The 26966-nt window shown below is 43.1% G+C and overlaps 1 protein-coding gene across 7 annotated transcripts in view; it reads right to left on the reverse strand.

The window, feature by feature from the left end:
- dst (dystonin) overlaps positions 1–26966 on the reverse strand; it is a 212990-nt gene that overhangs the window by 63417 nt on the left and 122607 nt on the right. For all 7 annotated transcript variants that reach the window (XM_052477885.1, XM_052477887.1, XM_052477888.1 and 4 more), the window contains 17 exons: positions 26690–26873; positions 23977–24134; positions 22460–22638; positions 20787–20925; positions 20406–20599; positions 19788–20034; positions 19576–19683; positions 19384–19482; positions 18550–18651; positions 12433–12561; positions 10608–10696; positions 10339–10447; positions 3395–9430; positions 3134–3286; positions 1282–1497; positions 808–957; positions 352–585 (listed from right to left, as the gene is read on the reverse strand). In XM_052477885.1, the coding sequence (XP_052333845.1) occupies positions 352–585; positions 808–957; positions 1282–1497; positions 3134–3286; positions 3395–9430; positions 10339–10447; positions 10608–10696; positions 12433–12561; positions 18550–18651; positions 19384–19482; positions 19576–19683; positions 19788–20034; positions 20406–20599; positions 20787–20925; positions 22460–22638; positions 23977–24134; positions 26690–26873 (8526 nt within the window). The remainder of the gene's footprint in view (positions 1–351; positions 586–807; positions 958–1281; positions 1498–3133; positions 3287–3394; positions 9431–10338; positions 10448–10607; positions 10697–12432; positions 12562–18549; positions 18652–19383; positions 19483–19575; positions 19684–19787; positions 20035–20405; positions 20600–20786; positions 20926–22459; positions 22639–23976; positions 24135–26689; positions 26874–26966) is intronic.

A 26966-nucleotide genomic window follows, 5' to 3' on the forward strand; every position in this document is an offset into this window, starting at 1 on the left:
ACACGACCAGGAGAAAGGTTAGCGTTTGGCAGTGGTCAAGCAGTGATCTTTGTGTTGTTAAAAGACAAATGCAATAGAGTAATTTCTAATTAAAACACATTCAAAGCACATCATTCTAAATCTTACCTTAATGAATTTTAGTGACATACAATATTATGTTATAGATATTAAAAAATGTAGAGCAATACAATAATTAGTTTATATATCCATAAAATACATAAACAACCACACTTCACTCTCATGCTCACCTCACTTCAACCAATACATTTTCATAGTTTTCTCAACAAACTGAAAGCGACTCTTTCCAAGGTGCAATGGCCCTAATTGTAAAATAGTCATTTGGGTCCAAACCTTCTGCTGACTCTCGTCCTCTCTGATCTCCAGATGACGTTCCAGGGTGCGTCTCTGTTTGGCCACCCTCTCCATTTGTTCCTTAAACGCCCTCTGGGTGGCGCTGAGAGATTTGAGGAGGTGCCTGCTCTGGGTCGGACTCAGGAACTGAGCATGCTCTGAGATAAAGTACTGGATGTCAAACGCAGTGTCCTCCAGATGTCTGTGGGTCCCTGACAGATTAGTCTCCATGCCCTAGAAACACAGGCAGAGGAGGTCATGGATGTGGAAGGAATAAATCAACACAACTCATTGGATGTTTAAATGTAATGCATACATGCAATGTCTATTACAATATATTGTGTCATTTAAGGGAAAAACAAACTTTTATTTATTTTCATCCATATAACCTTCAAATACTGTGTTTGACAACTCTAGGTGAATAAGGAACATGGAGAATAAGGTATTAAAATATACCTTATTCTTTTGGATCATGTCTTTCACTGTGTCCACGTCAGATGTGTTCAGGATGTCGAGGTTGCAGGCCATCTCAGAGGTGTCATGAATACAGCCTGATAGTCTATCAAGGGTACTGAGGAGATCCTGGTATGTTGACTTCAACTGGGCCTGAAAAACACAAGACTCACTGTATTTACGTATTTAGTGCAGTTCAGTAACACAACTTCCTACAGATGTAGGATCTTAATTTGATCACCCTGTTGCAGGAGAACTTTCCTGCAATGCAGGAAATGTAAAACTTGTAGTATATTTGAGGTTTACAAAGGCTTCTGGTTGAAAAATGTATCAACCACCTCAAAAATATCCATTAACTATAATCTACAAAATAATTAACATTTCCTGTTGCTGCATGATTATTTTCCTGCTGTAGCAAACTGGCTCAAATTAAGATCCTACATGTGTATATCCAAACAATGAGAAACAAACACTGACCTTTCCTGTATCAATAGCCTGCCTTAGAACATAATTATTTTCTGCAGACATCTGGCAAACGTTTGCAAAAACTGGCTGCAACTCTCGAAAGGCTGAAGCCAGATCTTGGTGGATATGCGTGGGAACAAGCTCACTGGCAGACTTTAACAGCTGCTTGGTTATGTCCAGATCTCTGGTCAGAAAGCCAGCCAGTGTAGAGAGATGTGCTTCCAACGACTAGAAACAGAGTGAATTTAGTCAGAAAATAGGAAAGTGACATGTAAGAAGTGGGTGAATATTGAGACAGATGCTCAATGCAAGGAGGAGAAACTTAGAAACAGAAATAAAGAGAGAAATTGAAGTGTCTAGAAAGTACCTGTAGGTTGCATATTCTTTCACTGAGGGAGAGTTCTGATTGTGTATTCAAGCATACAACTGAAGTCAGAAGTTTACATACATCTTAACCTGTGTTTAAATGTAGTTGGCTTTCACAATTCCTGACATTTAATTCTAGTAAAAATTCTCTGTCTTAGATCAGTTAGGATCACCACTTTATTTAAAAAATGTCAAATGTCAGAATAATAGTAGAGAGAATGATTTATTTCAGCTTTTATTTCTTTCATCACATTCCCAGTGGGTGAAAAGTTCACACACATTCAATTAGTATTTGGTAGCATTGCCTTTAAATTGTTTAACTTGGGTCAAACGTTTCAGGTAGCCTTCCACAAGCTTCCCACAATAAGTTGGGTGAATTTTGGCCCATTCCTCCTGACAGAGCTGGTGTAACTGAGTCAGGTTTGTAGGCCTCCTTGCTCAAACAAGCTTTTTCAGTTCTGCCCACACATTTTCTATAGGATTGAGGTCAGGGCTTTGTGATGGCCACCCCCTTGCTTCACGGTTGGGATGATGTTCTTCGGCTTGCAAACCTCCCCCTTTTTCCTCCAAACATAACAATGGTCATTATGGCCAAACAGATCTATTTTTGTTTCATCAGATCAGAGGACATTTCTCCAAAAAGTATGATCTTTGTCCCCATGTGCAGTTACAAACCGTAGTCTGTTTTTTTATGGTGGTTTTGGAGCAGTGGCTTCTTTTGTGCTGACCGGCCTTTCAGGTTATGTCGATATTTGACTCGTTTTACTGTGGATATAGATACTTTTGTACCTGTTTCCTCCAGCATCTTCACAAGGTCCTTTGCTGTTGTTCTGGGATTGACTTGCACTTTTCGCACCAAAGTACGTTCATCTCTAGGAGACAGAATGCATCTCCTTCCGGAGCGGTATGATGGCTGCGTGGTCTCATGGTGTTTATACTTGCGTACTTTTGTTTGTACAGATGAACATGGTACCTTCAGGTGTTTAGAAATTGCTACCAAGAATGAACCAGACTTGTGGAGGTCCACAATTATTTTTCTGTCTTGGCTGATTTCTTTTCATTTTCTCATGATGTCAAGCAAAGAGGCAGTGAGTTTGAAGGTAGGCCTTGAAATACGTCTACAGGTTCACCTCCAATTGACTCAAATGATGTCAATTAGCCTATCAGAAGCTTCTAAAGCCATGACATAATTTTCTGGAATTTTCCAAGCTGTTTAAAGGCACAGTCAACTTAATGTATGTAAACTTCTGACCCACTGGAATTGTGATACAGTGAATTATAAGTGAAATAATCTGTCTGTAAACAATTGTTGGAAAAATTGCACAAAGTAGATGTCCTAACCGACGTGCAAAACTATAGTTTGTTAACAAGCAATGTGTGGAGTGGTTGAAAAACAAGCTTTAATGACTCCAACCTAAGTGTATGTAAACTTACGACTTCAACTGTATGGATAGTATTTTTGCTAAACTTTTATCACATTGTGTATGTGATAACAAACCTGAGATTCATCCAGATGACTTTGCAACTCCTCCATATTGTTACTCAGAGAGCCCTGCTGGGATGACAGGACATTCATGATCTCCTCTAGAACATCTGCATGATCCTGAAGTCTGCCAACACACTCCAGATAATCCTGGGTGGAGTACTGTTGCTGGAAATACATCATATTCATGAATAATACATAATCAATACATAATATGTCATATAAATTAAGAATAGTTCTTTTCTAGGCATTTATGTGTTTTGAACATTAACTTACCCTGACTTTAGATTGAACTGCTTCAGCATTGCCTGTGTCTGAAATGGTTTCAACCTCTGTAGATTGACATAGGTCAGGAGCTTCCATGGGATCTGCCACGGCACCTTCAGCCTCATCTGATGAGCCTTCCTCCTGGAGGATCTCCAGGTTGTGTGGCCTGTCCTTATGAGGAGCACCGCCCAGAATACTGCTCAAGGTTCCTATCACATCTCTGAGCATGGCAGGGTCTTGGCTTGAGGATACACTTTGAAGAACCTGCAGAAGCCGAGACTGAATCTGGGTCACATCAGATGGAGGGGTTTCTTCATGGAGGGGTTCCCCTTCCTCTTCCTCCGGACTAGTTTTACCTGAACGGAGAGGCTCCTGCTTCAACAGATCCCTGAGGAGATCTGGGCTACTACTTATCATAAGCCCAGGCGCTGCATCTGTCTCCTCACCAAAACCTCTTCCATGGGACTGTGGATTGTCCTGTATCAGGTTGATGATGTCCTCCACTGCTTGGGTCTCAGCTTTTTGCAAGTCATTGACATCTGCCCCCTCCACTCTCATTCTCACCAGCTCATCTAAACCATTCCTTAGAGCAGTATAGATCGCCAACGCAGGTGGTGGGACACTATCATGTGTCATGGAGTCTGGTGGAACATCAACAGTCATCAGATGGGGATGATTCCCATCAGCACCACATTGATTCTGCCTACGTGTAAGTTCTGATCCGAGGCCAGGCTTTACTGGATGCCCTGAGGTCATTTCTGACGTTGAGGGTGTATTGGCGTCTGGTTGAGCATTAGCGGCCATTGGCTGGGGATGATTATCAACAGAACCACATTCATCTTGTTTAACATCTGATCTCATACCTGGCTCTTTTGCCTTTGATGGATTCCCTGGGGTCATTGTTGATGCTGACAACAAACTTGTATCGTTGCTACTTGTCTGTCCTGTCTGTGATGTCGCTTGATCAGTAATCTGTGAGAGACCATCATCAGATAAGCCTGCTTGTCTCCCTGGTTTGCTGTCACCACTCCTGCTTGATTCAACCCTGTCATTAGCTTTAGGCTCAACATTAGCGTTTGAATTTGGCAGGCATTTATCAGTCAGTGTCGGATCAGGGGTGATTGTGCTAGAATTCTCTTTAATGGGAGCAGTTTCTAACTGCTCTTGATCACCTATATCGTAGCTGTCTTTATTGTCACTGCCTGATTTTATGCTATGTACACTGGATACAATAGCTAAATCAGATAAGTTTGTCAACTGCACTGGAGTCTTTTTCTGAACGGTGGGGTTACTATGACTATGCCCGTTTTGAGAGGATATGGGCTCGATTTCGCCACCAACATCCCTCTCTGACTTCACTAGAGGTCGCTGAGGTGACACAGTGTTAAACAATGAAACTCCATCACCATTTATTACAGTTTTATCCCCACTGACACCCACATCTCCGGACACTGTGCTTGTTACACTGCCAGACAAATCTCTTGGTGATGAGCTATCTATTCTCCGGTCTGACTCCTTCACTAGCTGGCTGGCTGGCGCCTGAACAGTGTTCTCCATTTTCCTTTCATCAGACAACAGATCACTATGTGATGAGCAGGACACGCCTGAGTCACTCTGAACAGGACTAACAGTCTGGTCCCCCACTATCTCACGGTATCCTGCTCCCAGCTGCCCATCACCCGGAGTGAAGCCCACCGCCTCGCAGGACATATCAGTGTCTCTCCTCAGAGAACTGCTACCGTCTTCCTCTGTCTGTCTCAATTCCTCAGCCTGGCGCTGAGGTGCTCCACTATCTCCACTATCGCTCAAACTGAGAGAGTTTGATCTGTTTGACAAAATGTCATTTTGGATGGAATTTCTAGACCCGGGGACAATGTCTGACAGTGGACGAGTGGGGGAATATGAGGCACTATCTTCCCTTAATGGAGATGTTGTTTCAAGTTCATGGATGACACGTCCCTCTGTTACCTGATCTGACAGGATAGGTGATATGATCTGTCTACATACAGGCCCATGACTAATGGTGAATGAAGGTAGTAAGGCCTTCTGTGAATCGCAGTTCTGTTCTTTGCTTCCTTCTGCATACAGATCTTCCCGTGCATGTCCATCCGTATTCTCTATCCATTCTTCCTCATCAGAGACATCAAGAACCAAAACCGACAGCTTTTTGTCTGTTTGATGCTGCAGTAAATTCTCAGCCTCATCGTTGTCTATGAGGCCCAGACTCTGGGAATATGAAATGCTGTGAGTACAGTGTCTATCAGGGTGGATGATTGCTTTGTATACTGGGTCTGAGTGAAGGATCTTTTCAGCCAAATCATCATCAATCATCGCTGAATCTAGTGCTGCACTCACACTAATAGTACATCCAGACATGGGGTCATGTACACCCCCCAACATGCTGTGCTCTTCCATGATCTGCAGGGCTATCTGGGAGGATATGGAGCTTTTAGACACAACTTCTTTCAGGGTTGCCACTGTGCTTCTCTCTTCCTCTAACACATCTCCCTTGTGGAGCCGCAATGCCGACACCTCTAACACCGTCTCCTCATCCACAAGGCCCTTATCAAAAGGTGAGTCAAGATCACAGCGTTTCTCAGAAATTATATACAAAATGCCACCCTCTTCAACTTGGGGTCTGAGAAGGTGGGTCGCAAGTCCTCTCTCATTTGTATTGTCCCGCACTACTTCTTCAGTGCATGGAAACGCTGTGGTCGTGTCAAGGGTGTCTGTCGATACAGTGGCCAATAGCGATGACTCAAAGTTGGTGTCCTTGTCTGTCTCACAGCCAGGTGTCACTGGATATGTGGGATGTTGTGGGGAACCTTGTGCAACTGAGGCCAAGGGCAGGCCTGTGTCTTTCCCTGAGCACAAAGTAGAGCTTTTCAGAACTGTTTGTGTGGCTGAACTTCCATTGAAAGTCCCTTTAGGTTGATTATCTGAAGCAATATCTGTTTCTGAATCCATTTTAAATGGTGTTGGGCTTGTGCTCATTGTGTTGGTTTGATAGATTCTGTCAGACACAAACCCCATTTCAAAGGAAGGCTGCCTGGTATTTTTTTCAGAGTCAATAGATATGGGTGATTTGTCTTTGAAACCGTGTGCTACCTCCATTTTGGAATGTTGTGCATTGTTTTCAGAGCTAGAATATTCCTTTTGTGCTGGCATCCTTTTGGAATCTGGTGCAGCTGAGCACAATAGTGGGCGGGTTGACCTTTCCAAAATTATTTGTGTGGCTGACCCTTCATTGAAAGTGAAAGCCTCTTGTGGTTGATTATCTGAAGTTATATGTGAGGTTTCTACATCAATTTCAAAGGGTACTATACTTGTGTTGTTTATCTTCTTCTTCTTCGAAACAATTGCTTCAGAATCAGACTGCTGGATAGTCTTTTCAGAATCAACTGTGCAGAATCTAGGAGTTGAGCTTTCCAAAATGGTTTGTGTGGCTGAAACTCCATTGGCTGTATCTTTTGGTTGATTATCTGAATAAGTTTCCGAGGTGACTAAATCAATTTCAGTTAGCGCTGGGCTCGTATGGGTATTTTTACAAGAGCTAACCTCTACAGATGCTTCCTCTGTGAGGCCTTTTGCCACCACCTTTTTAGAATCCTTGGCACCTGATGTCAGGCGCATGTCTGTGTCATTCACGAAGCACAATCTAGGAGGAGCTGAGCTTTCCAAAACCGTTTCTGAAGCTGAAACTCCATTGACGGTCTCTTGCGGTTGATAATCTGAAGGTATTTCTGTAGTTTCTACACCAATTTCAAATGATGATGGGTTTGTACTGTGTCTGGTCTTTTGATAGGTGCTATTAGACAACACGTTGTCTTTAGAATCAGGTTGTCTGGCATTCTTTTCAGAATGAACAGCTACAGATGCTTCGTCTGTGACGCGTTGCGCTAACAAGTTAATGTCTTTGCCACTCACTGTGCATGATTTAGTACGGGTTGAGCTTTCTGACATGGCTTGTGTGGCTGATTCTCCTATTGATTGATTATATAAAGCTTTATCTGAGGTTTCGAAACCAATTTCAAAGGGTGATGGGCCATCAGACAAAACAGAATCATGCTGTCTGGTATTCTTAACAGAGCTATGAAACATCTCTGTGAAATCGTGTGCTATCATCATTTTGCAATCCAGTGCACCTGAGGGCAAGCTCATGTCTGTGGAAGGAGTTTGTGTGGCTGAACTTCCAGTGAAAGTCTCTTTTGATTGATTATCTGAGGATTCTACATCGATTCCAATGGGTGCTTGACTTATACTGCTTGTGTTCTTTTGATAGATGCTAATGTCAGAATCAGGCAGAGTGGTATTGTTTACACAGTCAATAGCTGAAGGAAAATCCTCTGTTCCATCATGTGCTACCACCTTTACCACATTATTAGAAAATGCTTGATTGCCAGATTGCTTATAATCTGACTCCTCCTCCTTGAAGAAATTTGAAGCATGATGGTCTTTCATTGTTCCATCTGTTTCCTCGTTAATGTGCAAATATCCAAAATCCTCAGTATTGCTATCAAAGGACATCTCTGAATCTTCAGAAATGTCTTCTTTCAATGAAATGTCCTCAAAAGTGGCATTACCAGGTCCAGTGTTGTATACCTGGTTTTCAGTTGTCTCTACTGAAATGTCAACTAAAAGTTCTGCCATTTTAGTCAACTGTCCATCGAATATTAAAAGCCTTTGTCCTGATTTTGGATCCATGTAACTATTCATTGTGAGGTATGAGATAAATAACTGTTTTGCCTCGATGGAAGATGGGGTATTTATGTTCTCATAATCAATCTCATTATCATCTGTACTGCGATGGGATCCTCCAATCTGAAGCTCTCTCAACATCAGCCAGTTAGAAAATCTGTCATTAAGGTCATCAACATCAGGAAAAACATCTGGTATTTCAATAGTTTTCAATACCTCTGCTGTGTGTACATCAATGAAACCATTTTGAGTAGCAGAGTTAATATCCACTACCTCTGAGTATTCTGGTATGTAAAGGGACGTGATTTTCTGTCTATTGCTGAGCAGTTTGAATGCAAGCTGACTGGTGATGATTTCGTGCCGCAGAGAGGTGGAAACTGTCAATATTTCACCAGAGTGAGGCCATAAAAGTCCCATGAGCCCCTTCTGTTTCTCCAGCACCAAGAGTGCACTGCTAAAGCTCATCAAATCACACTGAACAGCCTCATCCACCGTTAGCCTTTTGCCATTCTGAGGGTTCACTATGCCTCCATTTTGGGCCTGCTGGCTCAGTATCCCACTGGCAGTGTCTTGATCGATCAAGCCCTCTGACAGGGCTTGCTCTACGGTGAGCTTACGGCCTGTTTTGGGGTCGGCGATACCGCCTGCAAACAGCTGAGCACCCAGCAGTCTCAACGTGGTCTCTCTGTCAATCAACCCCTCATGAACCGCCCTAAGTACACTCATCTTCCTTCCGGATGTCAACTCTATGCCCCCATTGTGGCTCTTCTTCACCGGCAGCAGTCGCAGTCCAGTCTCCTCATCAACCACGCTCCTCTGCACCAGCTGGGTGAGCGAGACCTTCTCTGCTGTGCCGGGGTTGATCAGGTCCTTCCATGTGTTCTGTCTCTCCAGGAGCTTGACATACAGAGGTGCAGGGATCAGGCCAAACTGAAAGGCCCTCTCCAGGGTCAGTACATCACCTGTGTAGGACACCCTCAACCCACCTGTAGCCAGCTGGATCTCTATAACCTTCATGGCGAGGCGCTCAGAGACGGCCCCCTCTCTAAGAGCTGCCATCACAGGGAGAGGTTCTGAAGAGAACGGAGGGCTCAGGATGCTCCGATTGGCTTCGTTGAGCTCTCTGAGCTGCTTCCAGGTGGCCTCGTCAATGAGGTTGTGATGGTAAGCTTCGTCCAGCTCCAGACACATCCTGAACTGAGGCAGAACGAGGCCAGATGTGATGAGCTGAGCCTCCAGGAGACTGAGCCCAGTGGTATGGTCGATCATGCCACTCTGGACAGAGCTAAACACAGAGTAGACCTCTATACTTCCCACTTCGAGAACGCCTTCAATGGTCTGAAACTCCTGTGGAAACATTAATTAAGCATTATGAGTAGACATATTCTCCATCAAATTTAAAAATCTAAAATGTTATGACAAAAATCGTATTGTTTATTTATAATTTACATTATTGTTGAGAAATTGCCAGACTAATTAAATTCACAGTGTATTCTAAAGCAAGGTGAAACATGTACTCACCCCTCAGACAGGCATTTGAATGTTAACAGTTCATACGCAACAGTGCAAGGCTGTGTCAGTGTGATTCAACAGCAAGAAGAAGTGGATAATCTAAAAGCTGGCATGCATCTGTGAACAGAATATTCACTATCTTGCAAAACAAGAGAGCAAGTTAGACACGACACATCAAGGCTGTTATATTTGGTTGTTGGTGACCACCTGTAAGAATGAAAAGGAGATCAGCAAAGCTTGGTTTCAATGATGGCTGTGAAAAGTCATAATGAGGCTGGGTGACATGAAACACTAATGCTCCTAGACCTAGAAGCATGTTTACAGCATACTCAGTTTCAAAAAACTAATTTCCCTACTCTCGAGAAATCTACTTTCCCTCACTTTGATCACAAGTAAATACAGTGGTTTTATGATGACAATGAATGTAGCACAAGAGACAACCATGCTAGAGCCCATATAGGAAACAGGGTTAGTCATGCAGTTGAACAGTAGATGGCATTGTTTGTGCATCATTTCTCACACCACACTGTAAACGCCAAGCCAGTGTTTCAGAAGCCCTGTTTATACCTGCCGTTAACATGTGTCCTACGTCCTAAGCTTGTCCTGATCTTGTCTGTTTACACTTATAAGATCTAATTACAATCATATCTAAAAATGTAGGCAGAACATGGACAAGATCAGGACAAAGGTAACATGTTATAACCAGGTATAAACAGGGCTAGAGATGAAGTCCAGTATCTAACCTGCTCGGCAGACGGTGTCTGATCAGAACACTGTTGGGTGAGATCACTGTAGGCTTGATGGAGGGATTTCAGCTGCTCCTTTGCTTCCAGCTTCTCTTCCTCGGTCATCCTGCAAATCAGGACATCAGAGACATTTAAGTTCTCTTATCATTATCATATCATTCAATAATTGAAGGCATATGAAATATTGCATTATTTACAGTGCACAGAGTCATGTACAAAAGTCAGCCTTAAAAACCTCTAATATATGTAATGATAATTCAACTCACTTATCACTGTGTTTACTTAGCATAAGCTGTGTAGTCCTCAGGGCTTCTGCAATTTTCTCTTTTTGTGTTACCATCTCTTCCATTGAAACCTGAAATAACAATGGGTATACCTTATGAATACATCTTACTGAGGTTGACTCTCATCCCTTGATATGCCAATTTGTAGCATAATATTAGTCACAATAATATACACTGACGTTTCACAAAACTTATTTAATTGGGTTTTGTGCTGTATATTAAAGTCAGATATCCACTTCCTGATTTTCATTCATTGGATTTGCACATGCATGTTTCTTTGACTTGTTATCATATCTCTTAAAAAACCTAAGTGGGAGGAGTTTTTCCTGACTACGTGAACCTGACCAGGAGAAACTAGGTCATAGCAAGTCAGACTAGAGCCATGACTTTTTCCTGGCCAGGCCAAAAAGAAAATGTACCCTGATCAAAATACGATCATTTTCTCAGAGTAACTGTGCATCCACTATGTATTGCTTTTCAACGTAAAGTTCATTGAATAAAATTAAGCAGAAAAAATACTTTTCATTTGAATCCATAAAAAAAATTGTTATGCTGCAAAATGTTCAGTACATTTTTAAGGAGTAGGGTGTGTTTGTAATCACGTTATATGGAAATACAGGAATGCTTGTGCAACGGTGTCACCGTTGGTTCTATTATTATGGTTATAACTACAGGGGGGTGAGGAATCACAAGGATGGCAGAGACCCGGGGATAATGATTCAAACTGGGGTCAAATTCATATTCAAATTTCAAAATTCAAATTTCTGCTCATTGGAATTGATCACAACTTTTATTTGTAATAGGGTAAAGACATAATAAGAGACTATTAAAAGCATTGTGTTTATTAGAACTATGCACATACAGTAATAGTGAAAGGTTGTGTGACTTTTTGCTCTTTATTGCATATTCTTGAGATTGAGCACGGCCATTAGTATATAAAATACACACAGAATTGTGGGCATGATGATATACTGTATACAACTACAATATGTGTACAACAAAAAGACAGGAGATGAAACTGTAAAGTACATACGTAGGATCTTAATTTTATCAGTCTTTTGTTGCTGAGAATTTTCCTGCATAGCAGGAAATGTAAACTTGTAGTGTATTTAAGCTTTTAAAAGGCTTCTAAAGTTTGTAGTTTCCACTTTAAAATGCTGAACTTGGGCCTCACAATTGGTGCAGTGGTCTAAAGCACTGCATCGCAACGCTAGCTGTGCCACTAGAGATTCTGGGTTAGAGTCCAGGCTCTGTCGCAGCCGGCTGCGACCGGGAGACACATGGGTCGGCGTACAATTGGCCCAGTGTGGTTAGGGGAGGGTTTGGCTGGCAGGGATGTCCTTGTCCCATTGCGCACTAGTGATTCCTGTGGCGGGCCGGGCACAGTGCATGCTGACACAGTCGCCAGGTGTACGGTGTTTCCTCCGACACATTGGTGCGGCTTCTGGGTTAAGTGGGTGTTGTGTCTTGAAGCATTGTGGCTTGATTGTGTTTCGGGGGACGCAGGGCTGTCAACCTTCGCCTCTCCTGAGTCCGTACGGGAGTTGAAGCAAAGAGACAAGACTGTAACTACCAATTGGATCCCACAAAAAGGGGGAAAAATCTAAATAAATGTTTTTTTTCTTCAAATTGACTAACTTGATTTTCCCTAACAAAGAATGTATCAATCCCAACAAAAAATGTCCATTAATTATAATCCAATTCACATTTCCTGTTGCTGCAGGATTATTTTCCTGCTATAGCAAGCAGGCTCAAATGAATGTCCTACATCAGTAACAGTAAATGCATGTTTTCACACAGTATTTACCTGAGGCTTACTAGAGGCCTCTGTGCTGGCTTTACCATCTTTGTTCTGGCCCGGTTTCACACTGGACATCCAATTCAATAGCTTGCTTACTTTATCACCATGCTCTTTCTTCTCCTCATCAACAGACCTCTAAGATTTGAGGAAAGAATTTCAAAAAGGCTGTTAGGGTCAGAGTTGGTCTTGTATGAAAACAGGAAATGTGGTTATGCAGACATTCAACAACAAAGAAACCTCTAGGGAGAACCCCAAGCCATTTTTCTGACCTCTATTTGGACCATGGGGGATGCAAAATTCCATAAATGTTCAATAAATTCCCTGGTTTTCCCAAAATCCCGGTTGGGAGGTCTTCCGGAATCAGGAGAGAATAAGCAGGAAATCTGTCATTCTCAAAAAGGATTTCTGGAAAACCAGGAAATGCATTGCAAGTTCACGGAATAGTGCAACCCTACTTACAACTCAAAAATCAGGGTTTGATTGATGCCGTTTATTGCCATGTGGATCATGATGTTTATGTTTTATGACAGGTGGCGGTAAAAGCATTTCATTGTTTATTCATTGACGTGAAATATGTCTAAAAGAAAAAGACAGGTACATAACATAAACATATTAAAATATCAAATTGAACAATTACACATCATGCTAAAAGCAATTATTCATGTCTGACTTAATCAACTCCATATTGGTAATTATATTAACGTTCATATTACTCCAAGTCAAAGAAAATTAACATGTAATTAATGATTCTTATTTTAAGGATAGGAAATACTAGATTTGATTTATTTCAGTGAACATTTTATTGAGTCAGGCTTTGCTTTATCAATCAAATATTCAGTTTTCCCTATTTACAAACCATGGAAAATCAAATACTGTTCACTCAAATGTGGTGATAGTTCCAAATATATTGGAAAGACGGCTTAGCCCCGACACTAAGAGCCTTTGTTGCCTCCAGTAGCCTGAGCCCAGTGTGACCGTCATAGACACCCTTTAACAGAGCATCCATGAAAGACATTTTCCTCTTCGTCTTTGGGCAGGTGAGGCTTTTAGGGTGAGACTTCTCATCTTTCAGGAATGAGGCAGTGGCTTTGTCAACCAGGCTACTCTGAACAGCCTCATCCAGTGAGATTCTATCATGGGTCTCTGGGTTGATCAGTCCACCAGTCAGGACTTGGAATTCCAGGCATCGAAGGCCCATGTCTTTGGGGAACAGATTCTCCTGAATAGCCTGAGCTACACTCAAGGTCTTTGCTGTCTGGGGATGGATGATGCCATAGTAGGCTTGCTCGGACTGTTGAAGCTGGCGGGCAAATGTCTCGTCCAAGAGACCTCTACGCAGAGCTTCGGTGACTGGGGCTTTCTCCCCAGAAGCAGGATCACAGATTCCCCCGGTGCAAGCTTGGGCCTCCAGCAGCCTCAGGGCAGTGAGTCTATCGATTAGGTTCTGCTGATGTCCCTGCAGAATGGTCACCCTCCTCTTCTGAGTGACATCCCACAGACCAGCCACCGGACTGTTAGCGTCCTGAACAACGACCATCCTTGAAAGGATAAGGTCTGCCAGCTCGTAGATGCTGATGAGGCCACTCCGATAGCTTACCAGTTCTGCAATTTCAAGGAACTTTAGATCTAGGGCAGTTTCGATGCAAAGCTGCCGTCCACTTTTGAGATCTGTGATGATGTGTAAATGGCTTCCGTTGACATCGACAGTGGACTTTTCTTGCCACTCACTGTCCTGCTGAGAGAGAAAAAGATAGGTCCGCTTATCTATGTGGTTGCCCTTAAAGGCTTGATATGGGGACCTTTCCAGACCAAGAGCACTGTTGATGACTGATAATCTGTGAGAACTAGAAAAGGAAAAACTGGAGAGATTCTTCTCACCAAAAGGTAGGAGATAGACACCACCATCTGTGTCATACAGGCACTTTTTCAACAGTTCACAGTAGTAGGTCTTCTGTCCTGAATCAGGGTTGTGGAAGCCCTTGGGGTTGCTGATCGGGTCATAGAGATTCTGTAGGGTAGCTTTGTTCAAGAGACCCTGATCAACTGCCACATTAACGGGCACCCTAACACCAAGAACTGGGTGAACTAATCCTCCAGTTGCTATCTGGGCCTCAATGATCTTCTTCCCTTTGTGCCTGTCGACAATCTTTTCCTCCATGGCCTGATATACAGACAGTGTTTTAGTGCCGTGGACATAGCCAGTGGCTGCCTTTTCGGCATCCATGAGTTTGTCTTTCAAATTTAACCCAAAAATGCCCATCTCCAAAGCAGCTTGAACCGAGAGGGTTTGTCCAGTTGAAGGATCGATAATACAGCCAGTTGCAGCCTGTGCTTCCATATACTCAATAGCATACGTCTTAGCTAAAAGGCCTTGATCTGCAGCCTCCAAGAAGGATAACTTTTTCTTGCTCGACTCCAAGTAGACTCCGGCAATAGCAGTGGGTTTGTCGATGAACTGAGCGAGTGATGCTTGGACCTCTTCTAATGTGACAAGGCCAGTTTCTAACTTCTGTAATGTTTCTCTATCCAACAGCTTGGTGTTGATCAACTTCCTGATACTGATGCTGCCTCTGAGTCCTTGGAGCTTTGGGGAAAATCGTAGGGAAGTTGTCTCACTCTCAGAATGAGATGCTTTGGATGACAGGTCTTTGACATTATGTGAGCTTGTGCTCGTGGTGCTTGATGTAACATTTTGACCTTTCCCTGCCTGACCCTCCAGAGACACTAACCGTTTTGTTATTGCCATCGCTTCCGTTTTTATACTCTGGTTCTTGGCAATCAAATTTTGTGTGTGTTTTTGTTGGACTGCTGGAGTCTGGACAGTGGAATAATTTGCAGTTTTCATCAATGTTTGATCCTGTAAACTACTAGGATTGCTGACTATTTCCCTTTTGCCTCCATTCACTCTTTGCAGCTCTTCTAGCACTTTGTGTTTCTCCATTGTTGCTACCTGTTGGCATAAGATGTAAATAATCATTAGATATAGTAAATACTGTACCTTGAGATAATTTCTCTATGCACATTGAGCATGTGAAAGTGAAATATTATTATACATTTTTACATACAAATATGAATATTTAATATTCAAGTGTGTCTTGTTTATTATCTACAAATATTATGATTTTTTTATGAATGTAAAAAATAAGTATGATGGTCATGGATATATACCTCTAAGGACACTTTCATTTCGATAAGCTCCTCCTCCAGATTGCACTTTGCCTCTTCATATGATGACACTATTTTCTGTGTTAACAAAAGCTCAGTCTTCAGTTTGGCAACCTCATTGTCTTTATCACACTTATGCTTGGTTGTACTTGAAGTCTCCACTTCCTTTACAGTCCTACATTCAGTGTTAATTGTGACCTCTAGCTGAAATACTTTTTCTTGAAGACCTCTGACCTCCTTGGCATATGAAACAACCTGTTCATTGAGGGATCTTGCATCCTTTTCCCTTATTCCTAGTTTCTGTTCACTCTGTGCTAACATTTGTTTAAGCTTTGTGACCTCATTTGAGTTTTCCTTATGGATGTTTTCCAGCTGAGCAATGCTAGAGTTAAGTAGCATTTTCTCTGTTTCTAATTTAGCAATTTGCGATTTTGCTTTAAGCAGGTCATGGCTAAGAGCAGTTCTCTCATTTTGCACTTGCTGCATTTTAATATGAAGCTCATCTATTTGCTGTAGAGCCTCCTGCTTTAACTGCAAAGTACTCTCATTGAACATTTTCAACTGTTCAATTTCTTGCTGGTAATACTTGGTGTTAATCCCGGCCGATTCTGCAGTGTGTGAATGCTCTCTGTATTTCTGCTCCATTTCTAGTTTGATATGAGACTCCTGTAATGCAAGCTTTTGACTCATCTCATTCTGCACTAATTGCAGCTGTCTCTCATATCCCTGCTTCTGAAGTTCAAGTTTGCTTTTCAAGTCCTCCAGCATCCGCTTACAGTTCTCAAGTTGGTCTTCCAGCTTCTGGGACCTCAGTTGAAGGGCTGAACCATCCGTTTGCTTTCGCTTGACATCCTCTTGGGCTTGTTCCAGCTTTCCCTTGAGCATGGTGACGTCAGATGCCAATGAAAAGGTTTTCTCTTGGGCTGCACTTCTCTCCCTCTGAAGAACCGTGATTTCCTGTTTGAAACTGGAAGAGGATTTGTCAGAGCTGGTGCTGATTTCTTTAATTGTCAACCTACTCTTCTGAAGATCTGTCTCGAGCTCTTTGACTTTAGACTGGCAGATTTTCCCTTCCTGAGTCACTTTAATTAATTCATCTTTTGTTCTTCTCAGAGCAGAACTCATCTCCTCGAGTTCTGCTTTCAAGATAACCAGTTTTTGGTCAGCAATGGTCTTGTTCCTTTGAAGGGCACTGATTTCCTGCTTCATATTCACTGTAATTCTTTCGGAACTTCCAGTCATTCCTTTCATACTTTGCTTGCATTGTAAAAGCTCACCCTCCAATGCCTTCACTTTAGCCAGATACCTCTGGCCCTCATTTGACTCCTTCTGCAGCTCTGTTATTGCTTTCTTCAGTGTAATGTTCAGATCATTCACTTCACCCTTTTGCTGTTGGACTGTCTTATTGGCCAAATTCCTCTCAGCACCAACGGAGCTAAGCTCAGACGTCAGATTCCGGATTTCCTTCTCGTAGTTGGTGAGGTTTAAGCTGAGAGCTTTGTTTTTCTGCTGCAGTTCAGCTGTTCTCTTCACCTCCTCATTGTAGTCCCTCAGTTTGATCTGAAGCTCATGGGACAGCTGAGATTTCTTTAGCAGCTCCTCCTCAATGATTTTCACTTGAGATTTGGTGCCATCCACCTGAGACTTGAATATGTTGATTTGCTGATTTTTGCTTCCCATTTCCATGGTGATATTGTCCAGTTGAGCTCTCATCTTTTTCACGTTGACTTCCAACTCCATATTGACCTTCTTAAGCTCATCTACTTTCTTCTGCAGTTGCGCGGCCAACATTCCACCTTTCTGAAATTCTGCTTCCAGGATTTTGGATTTGAGTTGTAACTCCTGTTCAGATCTTATCTTTAAGTTGAATTCTTCTTTGTTTTTTTGAAGCTGCTGTTTCCAGTTCTCCATTTCACTTTTCAATGATTTAATATTTTGTTCAGAGAAAGATTTTTCTCGCTGTAATGACTCCACACTGACCTTAAGACTTCTGACCTCATTGTCTAATGACACATTCATTCTCATCAGTTCACTGACCTTGAACTTCAACTGGTCTGCCTCAACCTGTTTGGAGGCCAGCTCCTCCTCTAAACACTGCATATTGTGACTACTCTCCTGTTCCATGGAGTTCCTCAAGAGCAGTTTTCCTTGGTTGATCTTTAACTGTTCCTTCAGGCCTTCAACCTCTGTCTTATTGAAAATAGCTTTCTGTTCCAATGAAGACTTATCCCTCTGGAGAGATTTGATTTGCTCTTGAAAGACATAGATGGAATTTCTCAGCTCTAAAGATTGCTGTCTGAACTCCTCTGACTTTTGTCTCATGGTGCTCTTGTCTGATTCCGTGTCCAGCTGAAGTTTCTTCAACCTGGTATTGGCATCGTCCAACAGCTCTGTGATTTGTTGCGCTTTCTCCTCTGCTATTTTTTTATGCACTAACACAGAGTTCAGCTCTGACTTAAGTGTCTTGATCTCGGTCTCTGCTGTTTTCTTCGCCATGGCCAGCTCCTGTTTCTGCTGCAAGACCTCTGCCTCCACCTCTGCATGGATCGTCTGGATACTGTGGGTGACAGAGGAATGTTGCATCCTCTGCAGTGTGCGATTATGTTCCTCAAGATCCTGAACATCGCTGCTCTTCCTCTTCAAGTGGTCCTCCAATTTCTTCCGGGCCAGGGTGCTCTGCTCGATGTTCATCTTCAGCATACGAAGACTCTCCTCAAGAGAAGACCGTTTGGCCTCTGACTGCTGGACCATCTGTCGTGCGTTACCTAACTCTTGCTCAATGATTGCTTTGCCCTTCACAACCGTCTCTAGTTTCAAACGGTACTGCTGAGCCCCATCCTCTGCCTTGGACTTCTGGAGGGTCAGGTCCTCTATGGTACTCTTATATGTCTCTACCTCTTCCTGTAGAATGGTCAACTGGGTTGTTCTCTTAGCCAATGAGGTTTCCAGTTCCTGTACCTGCTGCTGGAGCTGTCCAATCACCTCCTCCCCAGCTGACTTTTGGAGCTCCAAGCTCTCTGTCCAGGTGAGGTACTCTGTTCTTTCTGATGCTTTCCTGTTCTATAATGCAAAACATAACAAGTCCTCCATTACCTCATACTTAACAATGAAAAACATTATGTTCATGGTATGATTATTCTAACATGCTTACCAAAGGGAGGATTGTTGCAGCGCTGTTAATTGTCCCCAACAAATACCACCGTGAAAGAGTGTTTCAGATTCAATAAGATAGAGGAGACAGCTTCCTCCCAGAGAAGTCACCATCACCAGAAACAATATGAAAGAATGGCATTTTTGTATCAGCGTTAAGCAAACCATCTACATCCATCAGCGCTGAATGGATGACGCATATTATAAACTGGGTGGTTCGAGTCCTGCATGATGATTGGCTGTCAGCCATGGTATATCAGACCGTATACCACGGGTATGACAAAACATTTATTTGTACTGCTCTAATTACATTGGTAACCAGTTTATAATTGCAATAAGGCACCTCTGGGGTTTGTGCTATATGGCCAATATACCACGGATAATGGCTGTATCCAGAACAGCCCTTAGCTGTAGTATATTGGCCATGTACCACAACACCTCGGGCCTTATTGCTTAAGTATAGCAGTGAAGAGAAATAAACCCTTTGAGTTGAAGCATCATTATGGCTTTAAAGGTGAGGTTCCTATTAATTCAATATGTCTGGGAGTCAACCCTGTTAACACAATAATGTGATGGCAGAGAAAAGGCAATCCAAAGTATGCACAGCGTTTCTAACAATCCAATATTTCTCCAATCCCCTACCTCTTCGCCTTCTGCTCTCTTCAATGTCTCACTGGCAAACTTTACATACTGCGTCATGGAGGTGACTACGGCCGTGTAGCGAGTTCGGAGGTCCATGAACTGAGGTGAGGGTGGAAAACAAGGGTCACTTTCCTTAGCACATCCAGCACACTCAGCACCTAGTCTACTACGGTTACATTCCAAGGTTCTCACCTCCTGAACAATGGCATCAGCCGAGTTCTGCATCCTCCGTCTCTTGAGCGGGGACTTGTGCTGGGAGTCAACCATGGCTCTGTAGGTCAACAGCTGTAGCTCATAATCCTGAAAACACATTCATGAATATTACTCCTCTGGTGTTCAAGTACTCTTCATGCAGACATATCTGACTGATCCTCCAGGTCAAAACAGTTACAGAGATAACTTACTTTAGCACCAGATGAGTACTGCTCTGAGTACTTTTGGCATTCATCAATTCTGCTCTGCTTTTGTTCCATTTCTGCAACGAGGACCTTCTGTTGGTTTACCAGCTCAGCGAGCGCTTTGCTGTCCTCTGGCTGCTTCTCTTGGGTCTTGAGCTGAGCCGCCTCCATCTCTCTGACCCACTCATCCAGACTGCCGTAGGAGTCTTTGTAGTACTTCAGTGATTTACTGATGCCCTCCAGGTCCCGAAGTCTAAAATAACAAAGGGACAGAGCCTTAGTATCCGTAAAAGGTTATTTTTACATTCCCCTTATTAAAGTGGGGGCGGCAGGGTAGCCTAGTGGTTAGAGCGTTGGACTAGTAACCGGAAGGTTGCGAGTTCAAACCCCCGAGCTGACAAGGTACAAATCTGTCGTTCTGCCCCTGAACAGGCAGTTAACCTACTGTTCCCAGGCTGTCATTGAAAATAAGAATGTGTTCTTAACTGACTTGCCTGGTTAAATAAAGGTGTAAAAAAATAATAATAATAAAAATAACATTTAAAAAAGTAGTGTTCCTCACTAATATTTACTGGTGTTTGGAATCAAACTCTGTCCCTCAACAGTTGACCTGCAAACACTAACCTGCTCTCAATCTGAGAGTGGACGTTGCTCCACCTTTCTTCTAGCTGGTCAGCCTTCTCCTTGTGCCAGTCCAGGTCAAAGTCCCGCTCGTTGTGAGCCTTGAACATACGTTCACTGATACCACGGGCCTTCTGTAGCCCATCCTCCAGGTCATGGAAGATCTCCCTCTGTTCGTCGATCTCTGAGCGCCATTGCTAAAACAGAGTAGAGCAAAGTGATGGCTCAACTTTCAATCATAGCTTAATAGTGGATCTCAAGGACTGAATGCCACAAAATAACAATTAATCTCCAGCAATCATTTTGCCAACCTGAGACAAAACCAAAAGATGAAATAGCACATATTTTAAACGTCTATAAAAACCTAGTACCAAGGGAGCTTACTTTGAGTGTGCTGACGACTGTGTCGATGGATTTCAGGTCAGAGTTCACGGCGTCTTCCTCAGAGAGTTTGGCCTCATAAAGCTTCACTAGAGCCTCCGCACTTTGGCTGTGCCTCACCACCATGCTCACTGTCTTCAGCCTGCAGAGACACCACAGAGACAGTGGGACATTAACTACATCAACATTTTGTAAAGCATCTGTGACGTCCTTATAAACAGTTTACGAAGGATTCATAAAGACTTTAAAGTTGCATTTAAAAAAAGCTAATTGCAAATGCCTTGTTGATTTTGAATGTGCTGTTATAGCGTTTATAGCCCTCTACTGAGGAGGACCATAACAGTGTCTGGGCCCTCTACTGAGGAGGACCATAACAGTGTCAGGGCCCTCTACTGAGGAGGACCATAACAGTGTCAGGGCCCTCTACTGAGGAGGACCATAACAGTGTCAGGGCCCTCTGAGGAGGGACCCTCTACTGAAGAGGACCATAACAGTGTCTGGGCCCTCTACTGACCCTCTACTGAGGAGGACCATAACAGTGTCTGGGCCCTCTACTGAGGAGGACCATAACAGTGTCTGGGCCCTCTACTGAGGAGGACCATAACAGTGTCAGGGCCCTCTACTGAGGAGGACCATAACAGTGTCAGGGCCCTCTACTGAGGAGGACCATAACAGTGTCAGGGCCCTCTACTGAGGAGGACCATAACAGTGTCAGGGCCCTCTACTGAGGAGGACCATAACAGTCTGTGGGGCCTCTACTGAGGAGGACCATAACAGTGCTTGGGCACTATACTGAGGAGGACCATAACAGTGTTTGGGCCCTCGACTGACGAAGACCATAACAGTGTCAGGGCCCTCTACTGAGGAGGACCATAACAGTGTCAGGGCCCTCTACTGAGGAGGACCATAACAGTGTCAGGGCCCTCTACTGAGGAGGACCATAACAGTGTCTGGGCCCTCTACTGAGGAGGACCATAACAGTGTCTGGGCCCTCTACTGAGGAGGACCATAACAGTGCCTGGGCCCTCTACTGAGGAGGACCATAACAGTGTCAGGGCCCTCTACTGAGGAGGACCATAACAGTGTTTGGGCCCTCTACTGAGGAGGACCATAACAGTGTCTGGGCCCTCTACTGAGGAGGACCATAACAGTGTCAGGGCCCTCTACTGAGGAGGACCATAACAGTGTCTGGGCCCTCTACTGAGGAGGACCATAACAGTGTCTGGGCCCTCTACTGAGGAGGACCATAACAGTGTCTGGGCCCTCTACTGAGGAGGACCATAACAGTGTTTGGGCCCTCTACTGAGGAGGACCATAACAGTGTCAGGGCCCTCTACTGAGGAGGACCATAACAGTGTCAGGGCCCTCTACTGAGGAGGACCATAACAGTGGTGGGCCCTCTACTGAGGAGGACCATAACAGTGTCTGGGCCCTCTACTGAGGAGGACCATAACAGTGTCAGGGCCCTCTACTGAGGAGGACCATAACAGTGTCAGGGCCCTCTACTGAGGAGGACCATAACAGTGTCAGGGCCCTCTACTGAGGAGGACCATAACAGTGTCAGGGCCCTCTACTCAGGAGGACCATAACAGTGTCTGGGCCCTCTACTGAGGAGGACCATAACAGTGTCTGGGCCCTCTACTGAGGGGGACCATAACAGTGTCTGGGCCACTTACTTCTCTAGGTAGATGGCGGACATGGAGTAGACTTGGCTCATGCTCTGGATGAGGACATTGAGGTCAGAGGAGAGGGTGGGGACAGCGGGAGAGGCCCCGGCCTGTCTGAAGAACGTCTCACACTTCTCCTTCATGGTCTCCAGATCGTCCTTCAGCTGATCCAGCTCTGCCTTCTTCTTCTGCAAGGGACAAAGTTGGAGAGGTTAAGTCACTTAAGATACTTTTCTGTTGGTTCCATTGTATCTGGCAAAGGAAATGAACCATAGATTTATTTGACATAATGTATTTGACCCGTGTCTGGAAAAGATACGTGTGACAGAGTGATGATACAGTCTGAATAGTGAGTTGTATTATGACAGAGTGATGATACAGTCTGAATAGTGAGTTGTAATATGACAGAGTGATGATACAGTCTGAATAGTGAGTTGTAATATGACAGAGTGATGATACAGTCTGAATAGTGAGTTGTAATATGACAGAGTGATGATACAGTCTAAATAGTGAGTTGTAACATGACAGAGTGATGATACAGTCTAAATAGTGAGTTGTAACATGACAGAGTGATGATACAGTCTAAATAGTGAGTTGTATTATGACAGAGTGATGATACAGTCTGAATAGTGAGTTGTATTATGACAGAGTGATGATACAGTCTGAATAGTGAGTTGTATTATGACAGAGTGATGATACAGTCTGAATAGTGAGTTGTATTATGACAGAGTGATGATACAGTCTGAATAGTGAGTTGTATTATGACAGAGTGATGATACAGTCTGAATAGTGAGTTGTATTATGACAGAGTGATGATACAGTCTGAATAGTGAGTTGTATTATGACAGAGTGATGATACAGTCTGAATAGTGAGTTGTATTATGACAGAGTGATGATACAGTCTGAATAGTGAGTTGTATTATGACAGAGTGATGATACAGTCTGAATAGTGAGTTGTATTATGACAGAGTGATGATACAGTCTGAATAGTGAGTTGTATTATGACAGAGTGATGATACAGTCTGAATAGTGAGTTGTATTATGACAGAGTGATGATACAGTCTGAATAGTGAGTTGTAATATGACAGAGTGATGATACAGTCTGAATAGTGAGTTGTAATATGACAGAGTGATGATACAGTCTAAATAGTGAGTTGTAACATGACAGAGTGATGATACAGTCTAAATAGTGAGTTGTATTATGACAGAGTGATGATACAGTCTGAATAGTGAGTTGTATTATGACAGAGTGATGATACAGTCTAAATAGTGAGTTGTAATATGACAGAGTGATGTTACAGTCTAAATAGTGAGTTGTATTATGACAGAGTGATGATACAGTCTGAATAGTGAGTTGTATTATGACAGAGTGATGATACAGTCTGAATAGTGAGTTGTATTATGACAGAGTGATGATACAGTCTGAATAGTGAGTTGTATTATGACAGAGTGATGATACAGTCTGAATAGTGAGTTGTATTATGACAGAGTGATGATACAGTCTGAATAGTGAGTTGTCGCCCTACCTCTTGCTCTGTGATGCGCAGGACACTCTGCTCCAGGTCGTCTCTGTCAAGTGGGGTGCGGATCTGTCGGATCAGGTGCTCCTCCTGAGCCTCCAGGCGCATGCGGAAGTTACGCACCTCAGAGATATACAGGTTGTACACAGACTCCTCGTGTTCCTCTGTTCATCACAAGACCCCAGAATGAGTAACAACCAAACGACGAGAGGACATCAACTGTGTTTGTCCAAACACTTGTCTAATGCTAGCTTTGTAAAAGTAACATTAGTGCACAATCAAAATGAATACGTTTGTATTATTCAAAACACATCTCTCCCGGACATAGCAGAGGGAGTGTGAAGTGAATGTTTTAATGAAAAACTATGTAGTAATCTCTGACACCATTCATTCAATCTGGCACCATTATTGCAAAGTGTTCACAAACAATCTGCTTATTACTCATTAATAACGCAGATTAATGAGTGGGCAATCAAGCAGACCAATGGCTCCTCATTAACGTAGTCTGCAGAAGATTCTACTAATTTTGGTGACACAACACCAAGCATCTTAAACAGACATATTCATGAGTCCAGGGGAAATGGACTGTACACCGTGCTTCTATATCTGCATTGCTTGCTGTTTGGGGTTTTAAGGCTGGGTTTCTGTATAAGCACTTTGTGACATCTTCTGATGTAAAAAGGGCTTTATAAAAGGTATTTATGTTATGCCTAATAGGCTAAAATAGCTATGGGTTTTCCACAAGGACTGCTGCAAAAACATGTATCAGCGAGCTCCTGTTAGCAAGGACAGTATAAGCTAGCTAATAGTTTACATACTTTTGTATATACTGTTGAAGTCGGAAGTTTACATACACCTTACCCAAATACATTCAAACTCAGTTTTTCACAATTCCTGACATTTAATCCTCTTAAAAATTCCCTGTTTTAGGTCAGTTAAGATACCCACTTTATTTTAAGAATGTGAAATGTCAGAATAATAGCAGAGAGAATTATTTATTTCAGCTTTTATTTCTTTCATCACATTCCCAGTGGGTCAGAAGTATACATACACTCAATTAGTATTTGGTAGCATTGCCTTTACATTGTTTATCTCGGGTCAAACGTTTCGGGTAGCCTTCCACAAGCTTCCGACAATAGGTTGGGTGAATTTTGACCTATTCCTCCTGACAGAGCTTGGGTAACTGAGTCAGGTTTGTAGGCCTCCTTGCTCACACACGCTTTTTCAGTTCTGCCTACACAGTTTCTGTAGGATTGAGGTCAGGGCTTTGTGATGGTCACTCCAATACCTTGACTTTGTTGTCCTTAAGCCATTTTGCCACAACTTTGGAAGTATGCGTGGGGTCATTGTCCATTTGGAAGACCCATTTGTGACCAAGCTTTAACTTCCTGACTGATGTCTTGAGATGTTGCTTCAATATATCCACATAATTTTCCTACCTCATGATGCCATCTATTTTGTGAAGTGCACCAGTCCAACCTGCAGCAAAGCACCCCCACAACATGATGCTGCCACCCCCGTGCTTCACGGTTGGGATGGTGTGCTTCGGCTTGCAAGCATCCCCCCTTTTCCTCCAAACATAACGATGGTAAATTATGGCCAAACAGTTCTATTTTTGTTTCATCAGACCAGAGGACATTTCTCCACAAAGTACGATCTTTGTCCCTATGTGCAGTTGCAAACCATAGTCTGGCTTTTTTATGGCGGTTTGGGAGCAGTGGCTTCTTTCTTGCTGAGTGGCCTTTTAGGTTATGTCGATATAGGACTCGTTTTACTGTGGATATAGATACTTTTGTACCAATTTCCTCCAGCATCTTCACAAGGTCCTTTGCTGTTGTTCTGGGATTGTTTTGCACTTTTCGCACCAAAGTACATTCATCTCTAGGAGACAGAACACGTCTCCTCCCTGAGCGGTATGGCGGCTGCATGGTCCCATGGTGTATATACTTGTGTACTATTGTTTGTACAGATGAACATGGTACCTTCAGACATTTAGAAATTGCTCCCAAGGATGAACCAGACTTGTGGAGGTCCACAATTGTTTTTCTGACGTCTTGGCAGATTTCTTACGATCTTCCCATGATGTCAAGCAAAGAGGCACTGGGTTTGAAGGTAGGCCTTGAAATACATCCACAGGTACACCACCAATGACTCCACAAGTACACCGCCAATCCTATTGAAATGATGTCAATTAGCCTATCAGAAGCTTCTAAAACTATGACACCATTTTCTGGAATTTTCCAAGCTTTTTAAAAGCACAGTCAACTTAATGTATTTAAACTTCTGACCCACTGGAATTGTGATACAGTGAATTATAAGTGAAATAATCTGTCTGTAAACAATTCTTGGAAAAATTACTTGTGTCATGCACAAAGTAGTTGTCCTAACCGACTTGCCAAAACTATAGTTTGTTAAGACATTTGTGGAAACAAGTTTTAATGACTCCAACCTAAGTGTATGTAAACTTCTGACTTCAACTGTATCTTAGCTTAGCCTTACCTCTCTATTTAAACTAGCTTTGGTTAGCCTTTCTCTGCAGACTAGTTTCGCTTACTCTTGCCTCTCTCTGCAGACTGGCTTTGCTTAGTCTTGTCTCTCTCTAGACTAACTTTGCTTAGTCTTGTCTCTCTCTCTGACTAACTTTCCTTAGCCTTGCCTCTCTCTCTGACTAGCTTTGCTTAGCCTTGCCTCTCTCTAGACTAGCTTTGCTTAGTCTTGCCTCTCTCTGCAGACTTGAGCAGCTCCTCGTAGTAGTCCTTGCAGGCCAGGACCTCCCTTTCTAGCTGGGAACAGTCTGCCACAGTGAACACCTCCGACTCCTTGCTGTCCTCCAGGAAGTCCTCAAAGTGGGATTGCAGGTTGCTAAGGACCTGCTGGTGCTCGCCTGGCAACATGGTCTTAATCTGGGGTGAACAGGGGAAAACACAGACAGACCCACACCATTAAACCTTATCAAAATGTTTCATGAAAAGGTTCAGTCACCAGCTACAGTATAA

This window comes from Oncorhynchus keta, chromosome 24, assembly GCF_023373465.1.
Source record: "Oncorhynchus keta strain PuntledgeMale-10-30-2019 chromosome 24, Oket_V2, whole genome shotgun sequence".
Lineage (NCBI taxonomy): Eukaryota > Metazoa > Chordata > Actinopteri > Salmoniformes > Salmonidae > Oncorhynchus > Oncorhynchus keta.